The sequence below is a fragment of the Macadamia integrifolia genome, chromosome 2, assembly GCF_013358625.1.
Source record: "Macadamia integrifolia cultivar HAES 741 chromosome 2, SCU_Mint_v3, whole genome shotgun sequence".
NCBI lineage: Eukaryota > Viridiplantae > Streptophyta > Magnoliopsida > Proteales > Proteaceae > Macadamia > Macadamia integrifolia.
In genome coordinates this window covers 24,143,150-24,163,621 of record NC_056558.1, presented here as the reverse complement: position 1 = coordinate 24,163,621, position 20,472 = coordinate 24,143,150, and the positions used below count along the sequence as shown (strand labels likewise).

Genomic DNA, 20,472 nt, shown 5'->3' with positions numbered 1-20,472 from the left:
GTCCCGTAGGGCTGTTTCATTCGGCTCCTCTGGTTTGTATACCCCTCATTTTCCCTTGTTTTATATATTATCCATTCATCAGTTTAAAAAAAAAAAAAAACTTACAAGAAAACTTAAATTGAATCCAAGTTAAAAGGAAAGAAATCAGTTAGTCCCGTATGGAACTTTAATACCCCCAGCTTAGACCCATAAAAGTGGCCCATTACACTTAAAACCACATGGACTGAAGGCCCTACACATATACAACTCAACCCTAGGCTTATTCCTAATGAAAGTTTGGTGAAGAATCTGCATCAAAGGGCCACCATTATGCTGCCTTACCAGCGTATTCAAAGCTGGAGTAACCTTGGGCATAGGATGGTGCATGCCATGGCCCATAACCACCATATCTATTGCCCTCCTCAAGAGTGAAGGCTCCAAGAGTGCCAGATAAGCTCGTAATCGGAGAGTCTACATCCATGCTGTCTTACTCCTTTGGTGTGAACTTATGGTGCTGCCCTCTCGAGTAGGATCTCCGAGGGGCATGTGTACCGTGATAGGTATTTTGTGTGGCATGGTCAATCTGAGTCTCCCTTGTGAATCGGAGGGGATCATCGTTCCAGTTATGCTGTTCCTCTTCCTCTCCCGCTTCCTCCTAGATATCACCAACAGCTGCAGGCTGATCACCCCCATTATCATCAGTGTCACTACCATTGTCATCATTTTTAGATGCAGACGGTGTGTGAGTGGTGGTGGATGCAAGGCCAAATGAGTTGAAAAGGGGTAAAAGCTTTCGAAATGGGATTAATGAGTCGAAATCATTCAAAATGTTGAATTTTTATAATATGAATGAGTTGTTTTGCCGAAATGACCGATGGATGTATTTCTCCCATCATTTTGATTCAGTTTCTTATGAGTCAGATATTTCGCCAATTTCGGTACATGTCGACTGGAATTTCGAACCATGCCCATGGGACCAAGAGTACCATTAATCAAGGTTCTATTACTATTTTGGTAAAGCAATATACTGAAATTTGAAATGGATGTTGTTTTCCTACCTTTTGTGTTGCATGTCAGTATGATATTTTCTCTTCTTCTAATCCTGAAGCACTTCGGTATTGATTTTCAACAAAATCTTGTAAAACATTTTACGACGAAACAAATACAGCCTTAGTGATGGAGCTATATATATTAAATAAATATTTATATATGGGCCTAATGTAATGCAAGAGTGTGACTTGCTTAGTTGGACAAAATAAAATCTATTTATTTATATTCATGGGATGGTGTCTAGCAAATTGCAAGCAAGTCAGCACCGCCCGAGGAGTGATCTCCGACTCCGTTCCTAGAGCTTTGAAGTTGAACACTTTCTCAAATTTGAGCTGGAAAGTGAGTCTGAAGCGAGTTGGTACAGTCTCTATGGCTCCGATTCACAGGCTTTGAGAAGGCCTTCCAACTTTTTCATAATCGTTTGAGGGAGTGGCCGAAGAAGGACCGGCTTACGAGTAAGAAGTACTAAAGTCTGTTGGTAAGTAGTATAAAGTTGTTGAGGGGGAAGCCTGCCCTTTAAGTAAATAAAGCATATAGAAAGTGCCCTATAGCTAGCTCCAATTGAACAGGTTGAGGAGAAGAGCTAGTTCCCTGGGTCACTACGTAAGCCTCAGGCTAGTGCTCTGGGCAGACTGTCTCACTCCCCCCTCCCCCCCCACACACCAGGGAAAAGACGCCCATAGCCATGCGTATCCCGCGCTGCCATTGGTTGGAGGCACTAGCTCCAGGAAAGCTAGCGGCGTGCCTGACCTCTGTCCCTAATTTATTATTAAAATTTCTTTGTTCAGGGAATATAATTTCATTGATTCGCATGACCTTTTTGTTTCCTCATCTTCTATTTATTTTTCTTATTGGTTTTTACCGGGTGCTAAAGTGGAAATATATTCACTTGCTAGAGTAGGCTGAGTTTGTCTTTTTTATGGTATTGCTTGTGGGTTCTTTATGACTTTCTTTTCTTTATTTTTTGTTGTATATATTGATTTTATTGCCTCATTCACTTTGTTCTTCCTTTAATAGGGTATCAAACAAGGATGGTATGATGGGGGTAGTATTGCCTTTGCTGTTATTCTTGTTATTATAGTTACAGGTACCCCTCTGACCATTTAATTATAAGCATCTTTTATTTTCTGGAAACTTTTCCTTGTAAAGTTTTTGTTCGGAAATAAGAGATATGTCTTTATTTGGAACTTTGATTGACTGCAAAGTTTGTGCTACTGTGTCGTTCTCGTTATTTAAGCAATATAATCTTCTGCATTACTGGTCTTTAGCCAATTTCTAAAGAAGGAAGAACATAGATCCATACATACTTTAAACATCTTAATGACCGGAAGGGTTATACAGAGACTCTTCCGAAATCTCATGCATGTTCTGCTGGAATCCTACTTCGATGCATCCAGCCATCATAAATCTGTTAGCAACTGGTAGTGAAGCAAAGGCTCAACTCATGGTTTCCATATCCTCCCTTACTGAGGTGATAAAAGGATATGACCAAATAGAGGTCCTAACTCCTAAGAGCCTTTGTGAGAACAGTAGGGTATAATGGAAGCTAGGAGAGGTTGGGAGCCTTGCATTTGGGGAGCGGCAGTTGAGGTTCTGTTTAGTGGAAGATTCGATGGTTCTGGAGAGAACTTCAAGGCAAGGGTGAAGAGGTGAGGGGAGAGGGGGTGGCCTTGGCAGATACCAGCCAGGCTTCCATCGACAAGAACGTAACTGTGGGAAGAGGTGATACAATGGAAGAACTAGTTTGTAAAGGCTGGGGTAAAGGACATCTTTTACAAGGGATGAAAGCAAACTGGTTGTCACTGACAAGGGAATCCACCAACAATTTGAGCCTATTAGCTATAGGATTTTGGCTATACATTTGTAAAGTAGGTTGCAAATGGCTATGGGGTGGAAGTTGGAAATGGAAGAAGCACACTCTTTTTTGGGAATGAGACAGAGGAAAGTGCGGTTAATACCATGGAGGATACAAATGATATATCTAACATTTCCAAGGCATTAACAAATTATGATTTATATACTCCAATGAAAGTCATCCAAGAATCTGGGATTTCTCTTAACATGGTTCCCCTATCTCCCACCCTCCCTTGAGCTCTGGCTTCCATGGCTGCCCCGGGAGGTCTCTCTCCTCTGTATCCTCTCCTCCTCCTTCATCTCCTTCGCCCCCCATGCCCTTTGCCCTTCCCCTCCATCCCACATCTCCCCCCATTGGAGAGCGCCTGGAACACTCATCATCACCATACCGTCTCCCCTTCCGTCGACCGTGTTTCCCTCCACTTCATCCCTCCCCTAAATCTGGGAGAGTCTTTATTGGTCAAATGCCCTGTGGGTCTTCTTGATACTGAGGCTTCCAAATGGGAAAACTCCCTCATTGGTCACTTTCGGGGAAAGAGACCTCCCTTTCACATGGTTATGCTCTCTCTTATGAAGCAGTGGAGACCTGTGGGTACTGTGGACATCTTCTTGCTTGGTCACGACTTTTTCATGTTCAAATTCTCTGAGGAAGGGATAAGGCTTGTTGCCTGGAAGGTGGTCCGCAGCTGGTGGGTCGCAAGCCCATCTTCCTCCACCCTTGGCACTGGCAATTGATTCTGAACCATGTGGATTATTCTACTATTCCTCTCTGTGTTTCTCTGTTGGGTCTTTCCTTGCATTTTTGGTGCATCGAAGGCTTAAGCATTGTCGACTCGATGCTTGGTACCCTGATATGCTCTGATGCTAGGACCGACAGGAAAGATAGGCTTACCTACACTCGGATTTGTGTGCAGGTCCCTGCCTCAGAAGCTCTCCCTTCATCGATCACTGTTCAAGACGGGGAGGAGCTCTGTTTTCAATAACCCATTTGTTATGATTGGTGGCCCCCTCATTGTCTCTACTGCAAAGTCTTTGGCCATGATTCGGCAGCCTACCTTCCAAAGCCCTCCGTTGGAGAGCTAGGAGCCGATTGTCTGGCCATCACCATTGCTCCTAGCTTCCATAGAGACCGATCGGTCATGCACTCATGTCCGCCACCGATGATTGCCCCTTCCTCCTTCGGCGAGAGGTAGGGCCCGAGCTAGGCGTCGACAATAGCACAAATCCTCCACCGCCTCAACTGCTTTGTGCCTTGCGGTCTTTGTTGAGATTTTGTCTATTGGACAATATTGATTCTCGATCTTGTAGCCAGATGTGGTAGAGATAGAGCTGCAACTTTCTCCTGTCCACATCCCTGCCAGAGCCCCCTATCGGTTCCCAAAAAGACCCCTATGCTGGCAATTCCTCTGATTCATTGTCCTTTGGATCGTCTATCTATGGCGAGTCTTCTTCTTCCTCTGATGCATCCTCTGAAGGAGCGACCTCTGCCGAAGAGTCCTCTGACGATGACGATCACCACAACTTGCTCTCTGCAGTTACTCCTTCTGGAATTATCTCCTCCGACTCGGATAAAACCCCTTTTGCTTCCTCCACTCTTGGCTCTCGGATTTTGGACTCTTCTTCTGCAGATTTGTTGGGCTTGTTGGTTGAACCAGAGGTAGGCCCAACCTTGTTCTCTTCAGCCAATCTTCCTTCTTTTGGCAGCAAGACCCGTCTCCTTCTCCCTAGCCTAGTCACCTTTATTCCTTCCTCCCAGGCCCATTGGGTGGACTCGAATCTCGTTGGCCCAACTCTCTTAACTCCTCCATATCGGCCCGACCCACATCCAATGCCCTTCTTGGATCTCCGACTTTGACTCCTCCACAACCTATTATTGGCACATACACCCATCGTTCTCTTGACCCGACCCATCGGGCCCTCTCTGGCCTGTCCTCTCTACCCGTTACTACTGCAAATTCGAAGAAATCCTCCACCCGACAACCTAGTGCTCCCTCTTCAATGTTTCCCCCAAACCAGTTGGCTTCCTCTACCTCCCCTAACCCTCGCTCTCACCAGTGCTGTAGTAAATCTCGGCCTCCAACTATCCCCGCCAGCTCCCCCCCTTCGAAGCTTGAGTTGCTCTCCTCCTTGCCTGCTTCATGTCTCAAGCTTTTGTCTGGAACCTTAGGGCTCGGAACTCCCCTTATAAGCATGCTGCTGTCCGTTTGCTCATCAAAGATTTTCGGCCTACCTTCTGTTGTTTGTAGGAAACTCACATTAAGGAGCCATCCTTCTTCCATGTTGCCTCTACCATTGCCCCCGGCTGGTCCTTCATTACCAACTATTCCCATCATCCTAGTGGGAGAATTTGCTTGCTTTGATACCCGAAAAATTCTCTATGTTTCCCTCATCTCTTCCTCCTCCCAGCTCCTTCACTTAGCCATTTCCGATACCGCTTGCAGTTTTTCCAATTAAATGATTGATGGACACATTCTCTGGAATGACCTTCGCATCTTCGCAGGTCAAGTGGGCCCTCGGCCTTGGGGTATTTGTGGGGACTTTAATGTGGTTCAATACTCTCATGAAAAACAAGAAGGGGGCCACCTTAACTCTGTAAATGTTAATTCTTTCAATGATTGCATTGAGGACATTGCTGTTGATGACCTCCGTTGGTCTGGTATCAAATTCTCGTGGAATAACAAAAGAACGGGGTCTTCCCATATTGTTTGCAAACTTTGACAGGTTGCTTGTCAATGAAGCCTGACTATTTGTTTTCCCCTCCTCTCATGCAACTTTTGAGTCTCCATCAATTTCCGACCATAGCCCCATCTCCATTTTAATCCACCCCTATATATCTTTCGGTCCAAGCCTTATACATTCTTTAATATGTGGGCCACTCACCTGGATTTCCCAAATGTTGTTAAGGAAGCCTAGCTCAAGCCTGTCCAAGCTTTCTCAACTCCCCTCATTGCCTTATCCAAGAAGCTCAGAAATGTTAAAGAAGCTTTAAAGCTTTGGAATATTAACTCCTTTGGGAACATCTCGTCTTTTGTTGCTGATTGTAGGAATCGTTTGTCCTCCATCCAGATTTAGCTTGAATCTGATCGCCTGAACTCCTCCCTGGTTGAGGAAGAGAAATCTGAATCTGCAAGTCTTTTATATATGTTGGCTCATTAAGAAAGCTTCTTAAGCTAAAAGGCTAGGATCAATTGGCTGGATTAGGGGATTCCAACTCTTCTAATTTCCATCGTTTCTTGAAGGCCGGAAACAACTTCAACTCCATTCCCATGCTAACTACTCCTGATGGCTCCCAAGTCTTCAAAGTGATGAGGTAAAAGAAGTGTTGTCAACCACTTAAAGCCCTTGTTCAATCCGGATGTTGCTCTGGCCTTACCCATCCCTGAGGGTCTTATCAATATATTTGTTCCTGACAATGTTTCTTAGATGCTATGGGCCATTCTCTTGGTCGTAGAGATTACTATTGCTATCCTTTCCCATCAAGCCAGCAAAGCTCCAGGGCCTGATAGTTTTAGTATGGGATTTTCACATTTGCTCGGGATATCATTAGAGAAGATTTAATCAAAGCTATTAAGAGTTTCTTCTTCATCCCTAGTCACATCAAAAGTATTAGCCATACCTTCCTTTGCCTCAGCCCCAAGAGGGAGAGTGCAGACTCAGTGAATGATTTCATGTCGATATCTCTGTGCAACCTATTGTACAAGTTCATTGCCAAAATCCTCGCCAATCGGTTGAAGAATGTCATCGACTCCCTCGTTAGTGAAACCAGTCCGCCTTCATTCTGGAAGAAGTATTGGGGATAATATTCTTATCTTTCGTGAGATAGATAGAGGATTTGACAGAAAGTCCCACTCCCCTGCAACTCTTATTAAGATTGACATTCACAAGGTCTTTGATTCCTTGAGATGGGACTATATTGTTTCAGTTCTTGACAAGATGGGTTTTCCTCCTCTCTTTACTAATTGGATTTTTCATTGTATTGCCTTCCTAGATTCTTAGTCCTGGTCAATGGGAGCTTAGCAGGGTATTTCCCCTCTTCTACAGGCATTAGACAGGGATGCCCGTTGTCCCCTTACATCTTTTTTGCTATGGAGGTCCTTTCTAGAAGCTTGCAATCAAACCTCAGATCTGAACTCCATCATTCCCATCTAAGTGCAAGGCCATCAAGCTTACTCATCTTGCTTTTGCTGACGATTTGTTGATCTTCTCCCGAGCTGATGATTCATCTTTAGACAATATTATGCACTACTTGAACTTCATTGCTTTGATGTCTGGTCTTTGCATCAACCCTGGAAAATCTTTCATCTTCTTGTCTAAAATTTCAGATGATGCCAAGACATTTTCTTCATAAAATTGGTTTTACTCTGGGCTCTTTCTCGGTTAAGTATTTGGGCTTTCCTTTCATACCTGCGTGACCCACGAGCCATCACTGCACTCCTATGCTTGATCTCATCAGAAAGCACCTCCAATTGTGGAAAGGGAAGCTCCTATCCTTTGTTGGCTGCCTTAAGCTCATCCGATCGGTTCTCCAAGCTTCCTACATCTATTGGTCTGGAATCTACGGATTGCCCATAGCAACTATATCCAAGTTGGAATCCTTGTTTGCTTCTTTCCTTTGGAAAGGGTGTGATTCGTCTAGATTCCTTCGTCCTCTTAGTTGGCCTGCTATTTTCCTCCCCAAAAAATGTGGCTTATGTTTGAGATGCATCAAGGATGTCAATTTTGTTGGAACTCTCATGTTAATCTGGAAGGTGGTTAGCAAGAAGAAAAGCATTTGGGTTGATGGGTGTATTTGCATCTCCTTAGGCTTGAAACTTATTGGTCAGTGTGCCCTCCATCCGATGTCTTTTGGGTGTGGCGTAAGATTATTTCCGTGAGACCTATTGCCTCCAGAGTCATTTCCCCTCGTATTGGGGAAGGATCCTCCTATTATCTTTGGTTGGACCCTTGGCACCTAAAAGGGATCCTCTCTCAGGTTATTAGTGCCTGAGGTATCTACAATTCTGGGCTCCCAAGCATGCTATGGTTGCCATAATGTAGACTCGGAGAGTGGTCTAACCAAGTCTCAAACTGCACAAACTTTTAATCTAAGAACAACCAGATTTCAACCAACATAAACCAATAAATCAAACCAACAGAAACCAAGCAACCCGCTGCTATCGATCTCAAAAACCTAACAGTATCTAGGGCCGAACAGCACCAGATAAATAGGAATAAACCAGGGACTGATTGGTAGTTCAAATAGGCTCAACTCAACAGTAAACAATGAACCATAAACTAAAGATAATAGTAAGAACTCATCCAAACCAATCGATCACAGTTCTGGTTATGGCAGATCACTAAAAGACAAAAATATGGTGATTTGTAATAACTCACTAATGGCTGAACAGAATTAGCCAAAAATTGGATCGATCCTTAGTGGGATAGAGAGGGACTATTGACCTGCAATTTAGGTCAAACCCATGGCTGGATCTGAATCAACAGCAAGGACTGATTATACTGCTACAGAAATTCTGGGCAGAAAATTAGAACATAAGTACCTGGTATTCTGAACAGTATTAGATGCTTGAAAAATAAAACTTGAGAAGAAGAACCACTTGCAAGAACCACCCGGGCTTCTCACCGCAAAGGGTCAATTGGATTAAACACCAATTCTATCGGCCTTGATCAAACACAAGACAACTCTTCATGGAGAAGACAATAGCAACAACCATTAATTTGTTCATAAAAATCATTCTTTTGTTTTTAAGGTGCCTCCTCTTTATTTATAATGTTGATGGGGGAGGGAATTACAAAATAGAAGGTTCCTGAAGAGGAAACTGAATATTCTCCTAATACAATAGTTACTAAAAACTGAAATTAGAAATTAACTGGAAATATAAACTAATTGAAAAAGGAAACTAACTACTAATGACTTGACTCAACTAATAACTTAACTCCTAAGGAAACAAATGACTCAAATCAACCCCAATTAAAAAGGAAACTAATGAGAAAGGAAACAAACTAGTAATCCCGTATGCTATCCTAGAGCCTCTTTTTTAGGCCCATGAAAGTGGTCTATTACACTCAAAACACATGGGATCAAAAGCCCAACATGTAGTCTTCAAGGCGTGGAGCTTTCTCTTCAAAGAACCGTGATGGCATAACAAACTCTATATGCTCAACCTCTGAATCAATACCAACTGTGAATGTCGTATGCATAGAGTCATCAACAATGGTAACCTTCTCATCAAGGATTGGAGGAACAAACTCTTCCTTTTCATCATGAATCTCAAAGATCTGTTGTTGACATAGTTGTCAAGGTGTCGCCTAGGCGACGACTATGCGTCTAGGCGGTTTGCTTGGGGCCTAGGCAACAGTCGCCTTGTTGCACTGCATGCCGCCTTGTGTTTTGACACTTATTTATGCCAAATATCGTTTAAGTAAATATTTGATTTACTTAAGATATTATTCATAAATAAGCAAATACCCCCTATTTGAATCCAATAAAAATAGTTTAAAAATCAAATTCGAAAAGGATAAAAAGTCAACCTCCCAGTCCAAGAACAAAAAATGGATTTTGGTTATAGGAGCGATTTTCAACTTTTAAATGTTGAGTTTTTTCTCAATTATGAAAATTTTATAAATTCTATCATGTTAAAACATTGCTAAAAACCAAAAGTCCTGTAAAATAATTTTTTGTTTTGATATCCATAAAATTATTTTCATTCAGGCAATTTTAAGAGCATTCACAAACTTATAAATAAGTTTGACTGGAGCATAATTTTGTCATTATAACTCAGATTTAAGTAATCTTAGATTTGTTAGAAGGCTAATTTTATATTATAACTAATGTAAAAAGTCTCATTTAAAAATAATACATTTGACTAGTCAAATTTATTATAGAACAAGATCATTTCTCTAAATTTTGATTTTTTATAACTTAATGTGACTTAATGTTAATTTTTTATGGTTTAATATTGCTAAATGTTGATTTTTTTAATGACTTGATGTTGTTTAATCTTGATTTTTTTTGATACAAAGTATATATAGCTTACTAAATAAAGTTAGAAAATAGGGAAAATAAAAAATAATACTTGGTCGCCTTGTTTGCCTTAAGACGGACGCCTTCTTGCCTAAGCACTTAGGCAACCCTCCACCACCTTGGTTTGCCTTGGCGCTGTGACAACTATGGTTGTGGAGTGATTTCACCCACTACCTCATCTTCCACGGCCTCAATCTTGTCGACTATGTTCTCTTCAAAGTAGAATTTTTCATTGGAATATTCTAACTATTGACCGTCTATCTTTGAATCTTCAAGAACTATCTCTTTAATGTGAACCTTGACTTCAAGTTCGTTTGGTTTGAATAGAGGTATCTTCACTTCACTTAAAGGTGTTACAGGTGCTATTAACGATTCTGGGACACCAACACGTCACTGCATCTAGCGAATACTTCATTCGTTTGCACCATTTCTTGATGCAGTTGTATCATCATCTCCATTATGGAAGCCATGGAGTTCTCCAACTCAGTAATAGGGTCATTCTCTGGCATGCTTTGATACCACTTAATGTAGACTAGGGTAGGTGAACTGACCAAGTCTTAATTGTAGGATTTTTTTTATCAGAAGAACAACTAGAACCAACCCAATAAAATATTAGAAAATCATCGGTCTCAACAGTTTAGAAATTCTGTAACTGAATAATCAGCCAAGGAATTAAGGAATTAAATCACCAATTAATAAGACTAAACAATGAAGCATAAGACCAGCAACCAATCAACAACATCTAGAACAAAGCGATTCAAAGTTCTGGGCAGAAACCAGAATATGCCAGAATAGAGAGAATTTTTATAACAATAAAATTCCAGGTCTGATTGACCCCAAATTAGGATCGAACCGCCCTCTCAATAGGCCTAACACTAGACCAGAATAGGAGAGCCCTCAGGTGATTGGTTGGTCTGATCAGTGAATGATCGGGTAGGAGAAATCTGAGAAATTCGTAACTAGAAATTAAAAGAAGATCAGATCTGTTATCTGAGATGGTTGCAAACAATATAATAAGGAGATCAGAAGATAGAAGGAACCTCTCGGGTTGCACGCTGCAGAGAGTCAATTGGATCAAACACCAATTCCATCAGCCTTGATTAAACACAAGACAACTCTTCATGGAGAAGACAATAGCAGTAGCCATTAATTTGTTCATAAAAAATCATATATATATATATATATATATATATTTTTAGGAGCCTCCTCCTCTTTATTTATAATATTGATGGGGGAGGGAATTACAAAATAGAAGGTTCCTCAAAAGGAGACCAAATATTCTCCTAATACAATAGTTACTAAAAACTGAAATTAAAAATTAACTGGAAATAGAAACTAGTTGAAAAAGGAAACTAACTACTAATGACTTGACTCAACTAATAACTTGACTCCTAAGGAAACAAATATGACTCAAATCAATCCCAGCTAAAAAGGAAACTAATGAAAAAGGAAACAAACTAGTAATCCCGTATACTATCCTAGAGCCACTCTTTTAGACCCATAAAAGTGGCCTACTACACTCAAAACACATGGGAACAAAGGTGCAACATTTATGGAACCCAACCCTATGCTTATTCCTAATAAAACAAGCCTATTTTGGTGATTAACCTGCATCATGCCGACATCATTTCCTTTGATTCTTGGGCTCCCCCTTCCCCAGCCTTAGATCAGATTGCTGAAATTTGGAATACCTTGCCTGCCATCACCAGTTTGGGACTCAGGAGGATTGGTACTATTCTTTGGAATCATGCCCTAAGTGGCGTATTTAGTGCAAAGTTTGTTTGGGACTTTATCAGAACTCATGCGTTGCGCTCTCCCTAGCACAAGCTCATTTGGTTCAAGCACCATATCCTTAGGCAAAGTTTCACTACTTGGAGAGTCTTCATGAAAGGTCTCCCCGCGCTAGCCTTCCTCATCCAAAGAAGGATCTAGGTCTCCCCTTTGTGCTATCTTTGTGGTTCAAAGCCTGAAGACATTGACCATCGCGTTTATGCTTGCCCTGTCACCTCCTCTATATGGAAGTCTGCTCTCTCCAAATTCTGGCCGGTTAATCGAAGAATTCTTCCACTTCAAAGGGAGTGGATCTGGATGGATATGACATTTCTAGGGAAGACTATTTGTGACTTTGGGAAAGCTTGCCTTTTGTGCAACTATCAATCAAATTCAAGATTCAAGGTATCGGGTTTCGACCCTTAGGGAGACCGAAATTTCAATCGAGACTTGGGAAATTTCGAGGAAACCAGGGAATTTTTCCCGGTTTGGTGGAAACTTAGGTTTCGACCCCCAAGCAGTGTTTTTTTTTTTCTGATTTTTTGTGTACATTTTATTTTAGACATTTCTAACACATTCACATGATTAGTTTCATATAAAAAACACATAAAGTCATATTTGTATGGTGAACCAAAGGTTCGGTAATCATTATGTTGAGTTGTTGATTTAAATATGTTATAGGTAAATGCATTTTCAAAACAGAAAAAAAGCATTAAATGCAAAATAAAATCGGCCACCATGAATGTGTAGATTGGGTCCTCCTAAGTAAACAAAAAAAATTTACATAATTATACTCTATTTACAAGTATATTCTATAAAAAAAAAGATTTTTTGGGAAGTTGGGACTTACCTTTTTTGTCCAAGCTGTCTTTCTTATGTAGATGAAGCAAGAACCACCCTTAGATTCAACTTTGTTGGGCAAAAAATGGAAATCTCCATTGCTTCCCCAAGTTTCCCACTCCTAGGAGAGAAAACTAAGAAGAGAGGGTCGAATTCTGCTAAAGAAGGCTTGAGTTTCTTTTCAAACTAACTTTATATAGGACTTGGTTCAAGTCGAACCAATTAGTTTGGTCGAAATTTCCCATATTTCGTCGAAACATGGTCCGAAGTCACAGCGAAACATGGTCCGAAACCTGTGACTTTTAAAAGTCACAGGACATATTGTTTCAACCCTTGGTGATACGGTCAAAACCTGCGAAATTCTTGAACCATGATCAAATTTGGATATAGAGAAATCATAGAAATGGTCTTCCAACTCTCGGCCGTTGGGAAAGATTTGGAACTAAATCTTCTTTGATGTCAAAGCAAAGATTTCAAAAGTTTCTTCCAATTGTTCCCCTTCCCCTAGAAATTGGCACATTGTTACTTCCTGGGAGCTCCCAAGCTCTGTGATAAGAAATCATGTCTCCCCCTGAGGATTGTTGTTTGCTCTCTTTCACTCCTCCTCCCCTCCCTTTTCTAGGGGTTGTATGTATTTTCTTCTCCTTTGGTTAATGACTTTTTATTCACCTAAAATAAAAAAAAAGTCATACGTTGATGAAATCCCATATGGTAGAAAAAAAAAACCCATACTGAAACCTTCAGGACCAGGAGCTCTGTTGGCCTCATGAGAAAGGAAATGGAGTGGATTTCAGACTTAGAGGGGATGGCTTGATGGGAAGCAAGGAGGGAACAAGGAATGGAGTGGGTACATTTACTAATACCAAAGAAATTAAATATTTGTCAAACTAACGTTCTCGGATATAGTCGAGTTTAGAGGGTTAAAATAATCTGTTGATTGATATGAAATTATTGATAGTCAGATAATAATAATAAAAAAATGAAATCCAATCTGCTTAATTTTCAAACTATAAGCGAGATTGAAATAATGTAACAGAACTGAAGATCACTTTTGATTAACTGATCAGTTATGCTATCAACTGAATCTGTATAATCAGATTTGAAACAGTGGATTCAGATTTAGTATGTATATGGTGAGATTTATGAAATCGTTATATAAATCAAATAGCAAACAAAATAATGTATAAGAAAACTGGGGAAGAAGATGAGGAATTAGAGGAAGAAATAAGAAGGGTCACATCTGAGAAGAGAACTTGATCTGACGCCGATGAGAAATAGGGAGAAGAGAATAGAATCATCTGGGATGAAAGGGATCTATTCCAGTCCATGCTTCACATACTCACAGCACATAAACTTAAATTCGTTCCAAAAGATCACTGAATTCGTGTTGGAGTACATGTAGATTTGTTGATTGTTGCATTCGATTAGAAAGTCTTGCTTAGGGTGATGCAACTAAACTACAGGAATGTCGTACATAAAAACAGGGTTTGCTTCCTTCCGCATGTGATGAGAGAAAGGGCTGATTATGGCCAGTCCAACCTATGTTTTGCGTGTCTAAGGTAGTACTTACTATTCCCATTGGGGATTGACATCCCTTCTTCAATCTAAGCTTTAAGTATGCCCAAACAGTATACGTATTTCTCTTTGACCCAGCTGAAAGGCTAACAAATTTCTTTTTCCAAAGTGCTGTTTATAAGACCAAATGCACTTTGTCACTTTATGACTCCTATTCCATCCAGACAACTGGGCCCCTTTCACTTATTTGCTCACCACTCAACAAAACTCTACTACTACTACTAGGAAACATGAAAAACACTGAGTAAGCTATTATTCCCATAAAGAACCATTGACCCCACTAATGACAATACAGAATTTTAATTAAGTCATGGTACAACAGATAACTCAATAAGAAAGTAGCCCAAAGGCCCATAAAACCCATCCGTAAAACCAAAATAAGGTCTACCTAGGCCCAATAACAATGCAGTTATACATCAAGAATAATCCCTAGGAAGTTCAAGTTCTATTCAATTTCTTTCACTAAAAGGATAATTCAGCCTGATCCTTGGCATTTCAGGATTCACAAATATGACTCCCTCTTATTTGGACATGAAGCACAGAGAAGAGCTGAAATTACATGCCGAATTAGGACATAACAGAAAAATGAAAATTTGATAACTTGAAATTAATTGATTAAATAAATATCCATATCTAGTGTTTGCGGAAAATAGTTACTCAAATTTGGGATTTGAGAACAAATACTGTGTGTGGATGCTGAAATTGAAGGAAAAAAAGAGATGATAATACCATCCATATGGTGCATGACTAGAGCATTTAAAGCGCAAAACACAATGCCTTGAATATTTTATTGTTTTCATTGAAGGACAACATTTACTTGTTTGTCGGGCTAAAATCATGGTTGACACGGTGCTAAGGCAGGCGTTGGAGGGTTGCCTAAGCGCTTAGGCTTCAAGTCGCCTGCCTTAAGGTGAACAAGGCGAACAATTGTTATTTTTTATTTTCTCTCTTTTCTAACATTATTTACTATGCTACATATTCCTTGTTTCATGAAAAAATCAACATTAAGCCACATAAAGTCATAAAATATCAACATTAAGCCATATCAAATCTTTAAAAATAAACATTTAGAGAAATGCTCTTGTTCTATAATAAGTTTGAGAGTCACATGATTTTATTTCTACACGAGACTTTTTGTATTAGGTGTACCACAAAACAAGCTTTTCAACAGGTCTCAGATTACTTAAATCTGAGTTGTAATGACGAAGTTATGTTCTGGTCAAACTTATTTTAAAGTGTGCGAATGCTATTAAAATTGCCTGGATGAAAATAATTTTCTGGACATCAAAACGAAAGGTTATTTTACCGTGCTTTTGGCTTTTAGCAACTTTTTATCATGATAAGATATATAAAATTTTCAGAATTGGGAAAAACCCCAACATTTGAAAGTTGAAAATCGCCCTTGCAACCAAAAATCCAGTTTTAATTCTTGGACTAGGGTTGAATTTTTATCCTTTTGGAATTTGATTTTTAAACTGTTTTTATTGGATTCAAATAGGTGGGCATTTGCTTATTTATGAATAATATCGTAAGTAAATTAAATAAAAACATTTACTTAAATGATACTTGGTATAAAATAGGTGCCAAAATTTAAGGCGACATGTAGTGCAATAAGGTGACAATCACTTAGGCCCTAGGCAAACCGCCTGGATGCCAAGGCGGCGCTTTGACAACTAGGTTAAAATATCAATGTTTTCAATGAATATCACAATTATTTGTTAGAATGCTTAGTTGATTGAGTATTCTTAAAATATTAAAATTCAGTAGAACTTGACTGGCTGCCTTTAACTCATTGTGGGGCGAGACCTTGATGAAGGTGCTAGATCTTGGTAAGAGTGACGTAAGACCACAATTTTATTTACGTCCGTCTGCTAATTAGTTTGCAGAGCTTGAAGGCATTCAAACTGGTTTTCTGGGGCCCTGGTCACCTCTCTAATGAAATACTTGCTGTCCAATGTTCAAGGTTTTGCTAAAATGTCACAAAATTTTGCGATATATTTCGATTTCGCAAGATATCAAAATGGATCTCTATGCGGTATGTAAAATAGCAAGGTTTCGGTCGAAATTTTGCTATTTCTGCAAAATTCTGATGATATGTTTGGTTGCAGCATCATTTCGACCCAGAAAGCTTTAATATTAAATGTATATTTTTGACCCATTCCGTTGTTTTTGTTGTTGTTTTGTTTTTTTGTTTGTTTGTTTGTTTGTTTGTTTTTTTTTTATTTTTTTTTTTTTTTGTTTCTGGTTTGTGGAATTTTATTTATTTATTTTAAAATTTTGGCCAAATGATTCTCATAGCAGCGTGGAACAAATTGTCGGGTAGTAGTGAAACACGTTAAAACAATGATTTGCTTCATTTCTGGAATTTTGTGCAAGATTCAAAGTTAAGTGGAATTGGCTATATTATAGATTTATATAGTAGTGTACACCGTATAGTACGAAACTAGGGGATCTGAAGTCAAATGACTCAAACTACCATTTTGCGTGTGTTTCTTATAATCTAAGAGTTCTACTATGTTTAAAGGTCCTAAAATAGGGTTTACTAGAATTTTTGGGACCTAATTTGGCAATTAGGGCGTAGAAACCATCAACTGAAATGTTTTGACCGAAATTTTGCTAGTTTTTCATTTTGGTTTTGCTAAATATTCGCGAAATTTACCTTGCTGCTACCTGAATGGACGTTAATTCTGATTCATACTCCAAGCACCCTGGAGCCTCCATATTCTAAAATGCCAAGAAAATATTTTTTATGCTTCTATGTCCCTGTTGCAGATGCCATCCGCTTCTTGCCCAACTTTTCATCTCTTTGATTGTTTCCATTGCATATAATCTAGAGCTCACCTTTCTGGGCAGGCACTAGAAAGAAATCATTGTCTTTTGCTACTAAATACTAATCGTCATTCTATTTTCCTGTCTTCAGCTGTCAGTGATTACAGACAATCCCTTCAGTTTCAAAACTTGAACGAAGAGAAACGAAATATACATATGGAGGTGTGTTCTCGTACAACGTGAGAAGATGCTACTTGTTCATCAAGATGCTTGTGTTTTTTTATCTGTTACTTGTGAGATTGATATCATTTATCCAACCATTACCGCAGGTTATCAGAGGTGGTAGAAGAGTAGAGGTTTCAATATTCGATATTGTTGTTGGTGATGTTGTACCTCTAAAAATTGGTGATCAGGTCATTGGATGATAACTAGTTCATGGTTTGTTTTGTAGAAGCATTGCAGTTTACTTCATTGGTTACATCCAAGTTATATTTAATGCTTTTCAGGTGCCAGCCGATGGAGTTTTAATTGCTGGTCACTCTCTAGCCATTGATGAATCTAGCATGACTGGGGAGAGCAAGATAGTGAGCTATAGTTACTTTCTTCTGATGCTCATTGTTACTTATACTTGCCATATGGGAGGTCAATAATACTGTTTTTTTTTCCCAGGTTCACAAGGATCAGAAGGCACCCTTTTTGATGTCTGGATGCAAAGTTGCTGATGGTTATGGAACTATGCTGGTAAATATCATGTGTTTTGTTGTGTTTCCAGTGTGAATAATTTCTCATGGTCTCGCATATGTTCTAACATGACATATATTCTTTGAACTAGTCCAGTCTTATATATGAGTCAAAAGCATGTTTTAAATGTTTAGAGTAATGTATTCTATCGGGGGGGGGGTGGAGAAAGGAAAATATGTTATGTTGATTTGATTGGAGAACTTGATTACCTATTTGGACATTAGGCTTGGGTTTAGTATGAAATGCTCACAATTTTTAAATTATATATGTTTTCTAATGACAACATCTTTTGCTAAAGTGGCTGGAAGTTGATTGGATCCATATATACCCCATGATTGGACAAAAAGCTAGCTGTTATGTTAGGAGATGTGCAGAAATAGGTTGTTGACTACCATGAACATAGTTGTCGCGGCACCAAGGCGGTGGAGGGTTATCTAAGCGCTTAGACGAGAAGGCGCCCGCCTTAAGGCGAACAAGTGTTATTTTTTATTTTTCCTATTTTCTAACATTATTTAGTAAGTTATATATACCTTGTATCATAAAAAATCAAGATTAATCCACATCAAGTTATTAAAAATCAACATTTAGCCACATCAAATAATTAAAAAGTTAACATTAAGTCATATTAAGTTATAAAAAATCAACATTTAGAGAAATGCTCTTATTCTATAATAAGTTTAACTGGTCAAATGATTTTATTTTTATATGAGACTTTTTGTATTAGTTATAACATAAAACCAGCTTTCTAACAAGTCTAAGATTACTTAAATATGAGTTGCAATGATAAAGTTTTGCTTTTTTCAAACTTATTTTTAAGTGCGCGAATATTGTTAAAAACGCCTGAATGAAAATAATTTTATGGATATCAAAACAAAATATTATTTTACAGGACTTTTGGTTTTTAACAATGTTTTAACATGATAGAATTTATAAAATTTTCATAACTGAGAAAAACCCCAGCATTTAAAAGTTGAAAATTGCCCCTATAACCAAAATCTAGTTTTTGTTCTTGGACTGAGGAGTTGACTTTTTATCCTTTTGGTATTTGATTTTTAAACTATTTTTATTGGATTCAAATAGGGGGTATTTGCTTATTTATAAATAATATCTTAAGTAAATGAAATAACAAATATAAAAAAAGTAAATGAAATAACAAATATAAAAAAAGTAAATGATTAAATGATATTTGGCATAAATAAGTGTCAAAACACAAGGCGACTATCGCCTAGCCTGGACGCCTAGTCGTCGCCTTTACAACTATGACCATGAATTTGTTAGAGAGGATAGTGTTGGCTGCTTTTTGCGTTTTGCTATTTTTATTTGTAGTGGAAGTTATGAAGGAAACAAGAAAACGAAACAAAAATGGAGGAAAAACTAATTTCTGTTAGGAGGCTACTTGTTTCTTAAGATAATTTGCTCTAATCTTAAAGTCAGTTTCATACATTTGAGCGTCAAGAAAGGCCTCCAGTTTAATGTTAGGGGAATGTGCAGTTAGATAATACCAACGACAGTACCTAAGCCATTGACTAACCAATTACAGAGAGCAGAACATTTGAGAAAATTGTGGACCCTTCCTCTCGGCAGGCCTGCCACGCTGTTGACCCGCCTATCTTTTTGATAGAGTGGGTCTGTCCCATCATAGGTAGTTGTATTATATGTTTAGGTTGGTGATGTCATCATCGATGCTTCACCGCATGGCCTTGCAGATCCTCTTCCTCTGGGCTTTTGGAATGGAAGAATTGGTTCAGCATCAACCTAGTTATCTTTCGAGTTTATGACTAAATTCTTCGGTGGTATGGAGTCAAATTCTAGAAAATCCGTTCCTAAAAGGATAGATATTGCTATTAAGAAGTTTGGTACCATAGTTCCAATTATCCTTTGGTTGGATCATTGGCTAAAAGGAAATTTTGTAACGAATCAAGGCCTTTTGGTGCAACTGCTAGAGTACATGGGTTGAACACAGAATTACATGGTGTACCAAGAGACTCAGTATGGCCTACTGGTTATACAGGCTGTATAGATTGGTTTTATCAACCTACTGACCAAGTTTTGATAAACTTAGGTAAGAAAAAAAAAAAGAAAAAGAAAAAAAAATAAAAATAAAAATAAAAATAAAAATAAAACTGTGTTGCACTTGTGAAATTGTCAATTCGGAGGGTTCAGCTGTTGAATCTGCCTGATCAGAATTGAAGCTGAATTGGGTTGACCCTTCAAGCAATTGCTGCCGAGACGAACCGGATTTGATTTTATTTTTTGGATCAATAGAATATCTTAGGATTTACTTTATGTAGGAAATTTTGAGTTATTTTATTTGGGAATATATGTAATTTTTTATTTTGGGTAGTTGTTAGTCAATTAGGGAGTTACCAATTTAAGTTTTATTCAGTTTTTAATTTCATTTGTCAGAACTTAAGAAGCAAATTAGAAGTTGCTATTTCAGTCTTAGATTTTTACTAGGTAAGTTTTAATTTCAGTTTATTATATAAAGGCATGTAACCGATGGGTACGGTAGTGTTGAATTGAATTGAATATTTGGTTGAAACCTTGTCAGTTTTAATTGGTCATGTGACCTTCTTCCTCCCCCATTTGTGTGATTCTTCTCTTCTCCCCTGCAACTGTTAGTTCACTGAAGGATTTCTTCCCTTTCTCTACAGGCCCTCCATCAGGTGGTGTATTAGAGCTGAAGGATTCATCTCCTTGGTTCTCTTTCCCTGTATTCTCCCCTTCCCATTCTCTGTTCTGGTTTCTACCGTGACAGAGAACAACCATTAAAAAAGTAAAAAGAAAAAAAAAAATCTTTGTTACCCATCGTTCCCAACTAAACCCCAATTCCACCCTTGTGACCCTCGTCTGGAGCCCTCTCTTCTTCTTAG

At 38.8% G+C, this 20,472-nt stretch overlaps 1 protein-coding gene across 2 annotated transcripts in view; it reads left to right on the top strand.

Moving 5' to 3' along the window:
- Positions 1-20,472, top strand: part of LOC122070759 (calcium-transporting ATPase 10, plasma membrane-type-like) — an 89,461-nt gene that overhangs the window by 35,258 nt on the left and 33,731 nt on the right. For both annotated transcript variants that reach the window (XM_042634964.1, XM_042634957.1), the window contains exons 8-12: positions 2,047-2,116; positions 17,010-17,080; positions 17,188-17,271; positions 17,365-17,442; positions 17,528-17,599. In XM_042634964.1, coding sequence (XP_042490898.1) covers positions 2,047-2,116; positions 17,010-17,080; positions 17,188-17,271; positions 17,365-17,442; positions 17,528-17,599 — 375 coding nt within the window. The remainder of the gene's footprint in view (positions 1-2,046; positions 2,117-17,009; positions 17,081-17,187; positions 17,272-17,364; positions 17,443-17,527; positions 17,600-20,472) is intronic.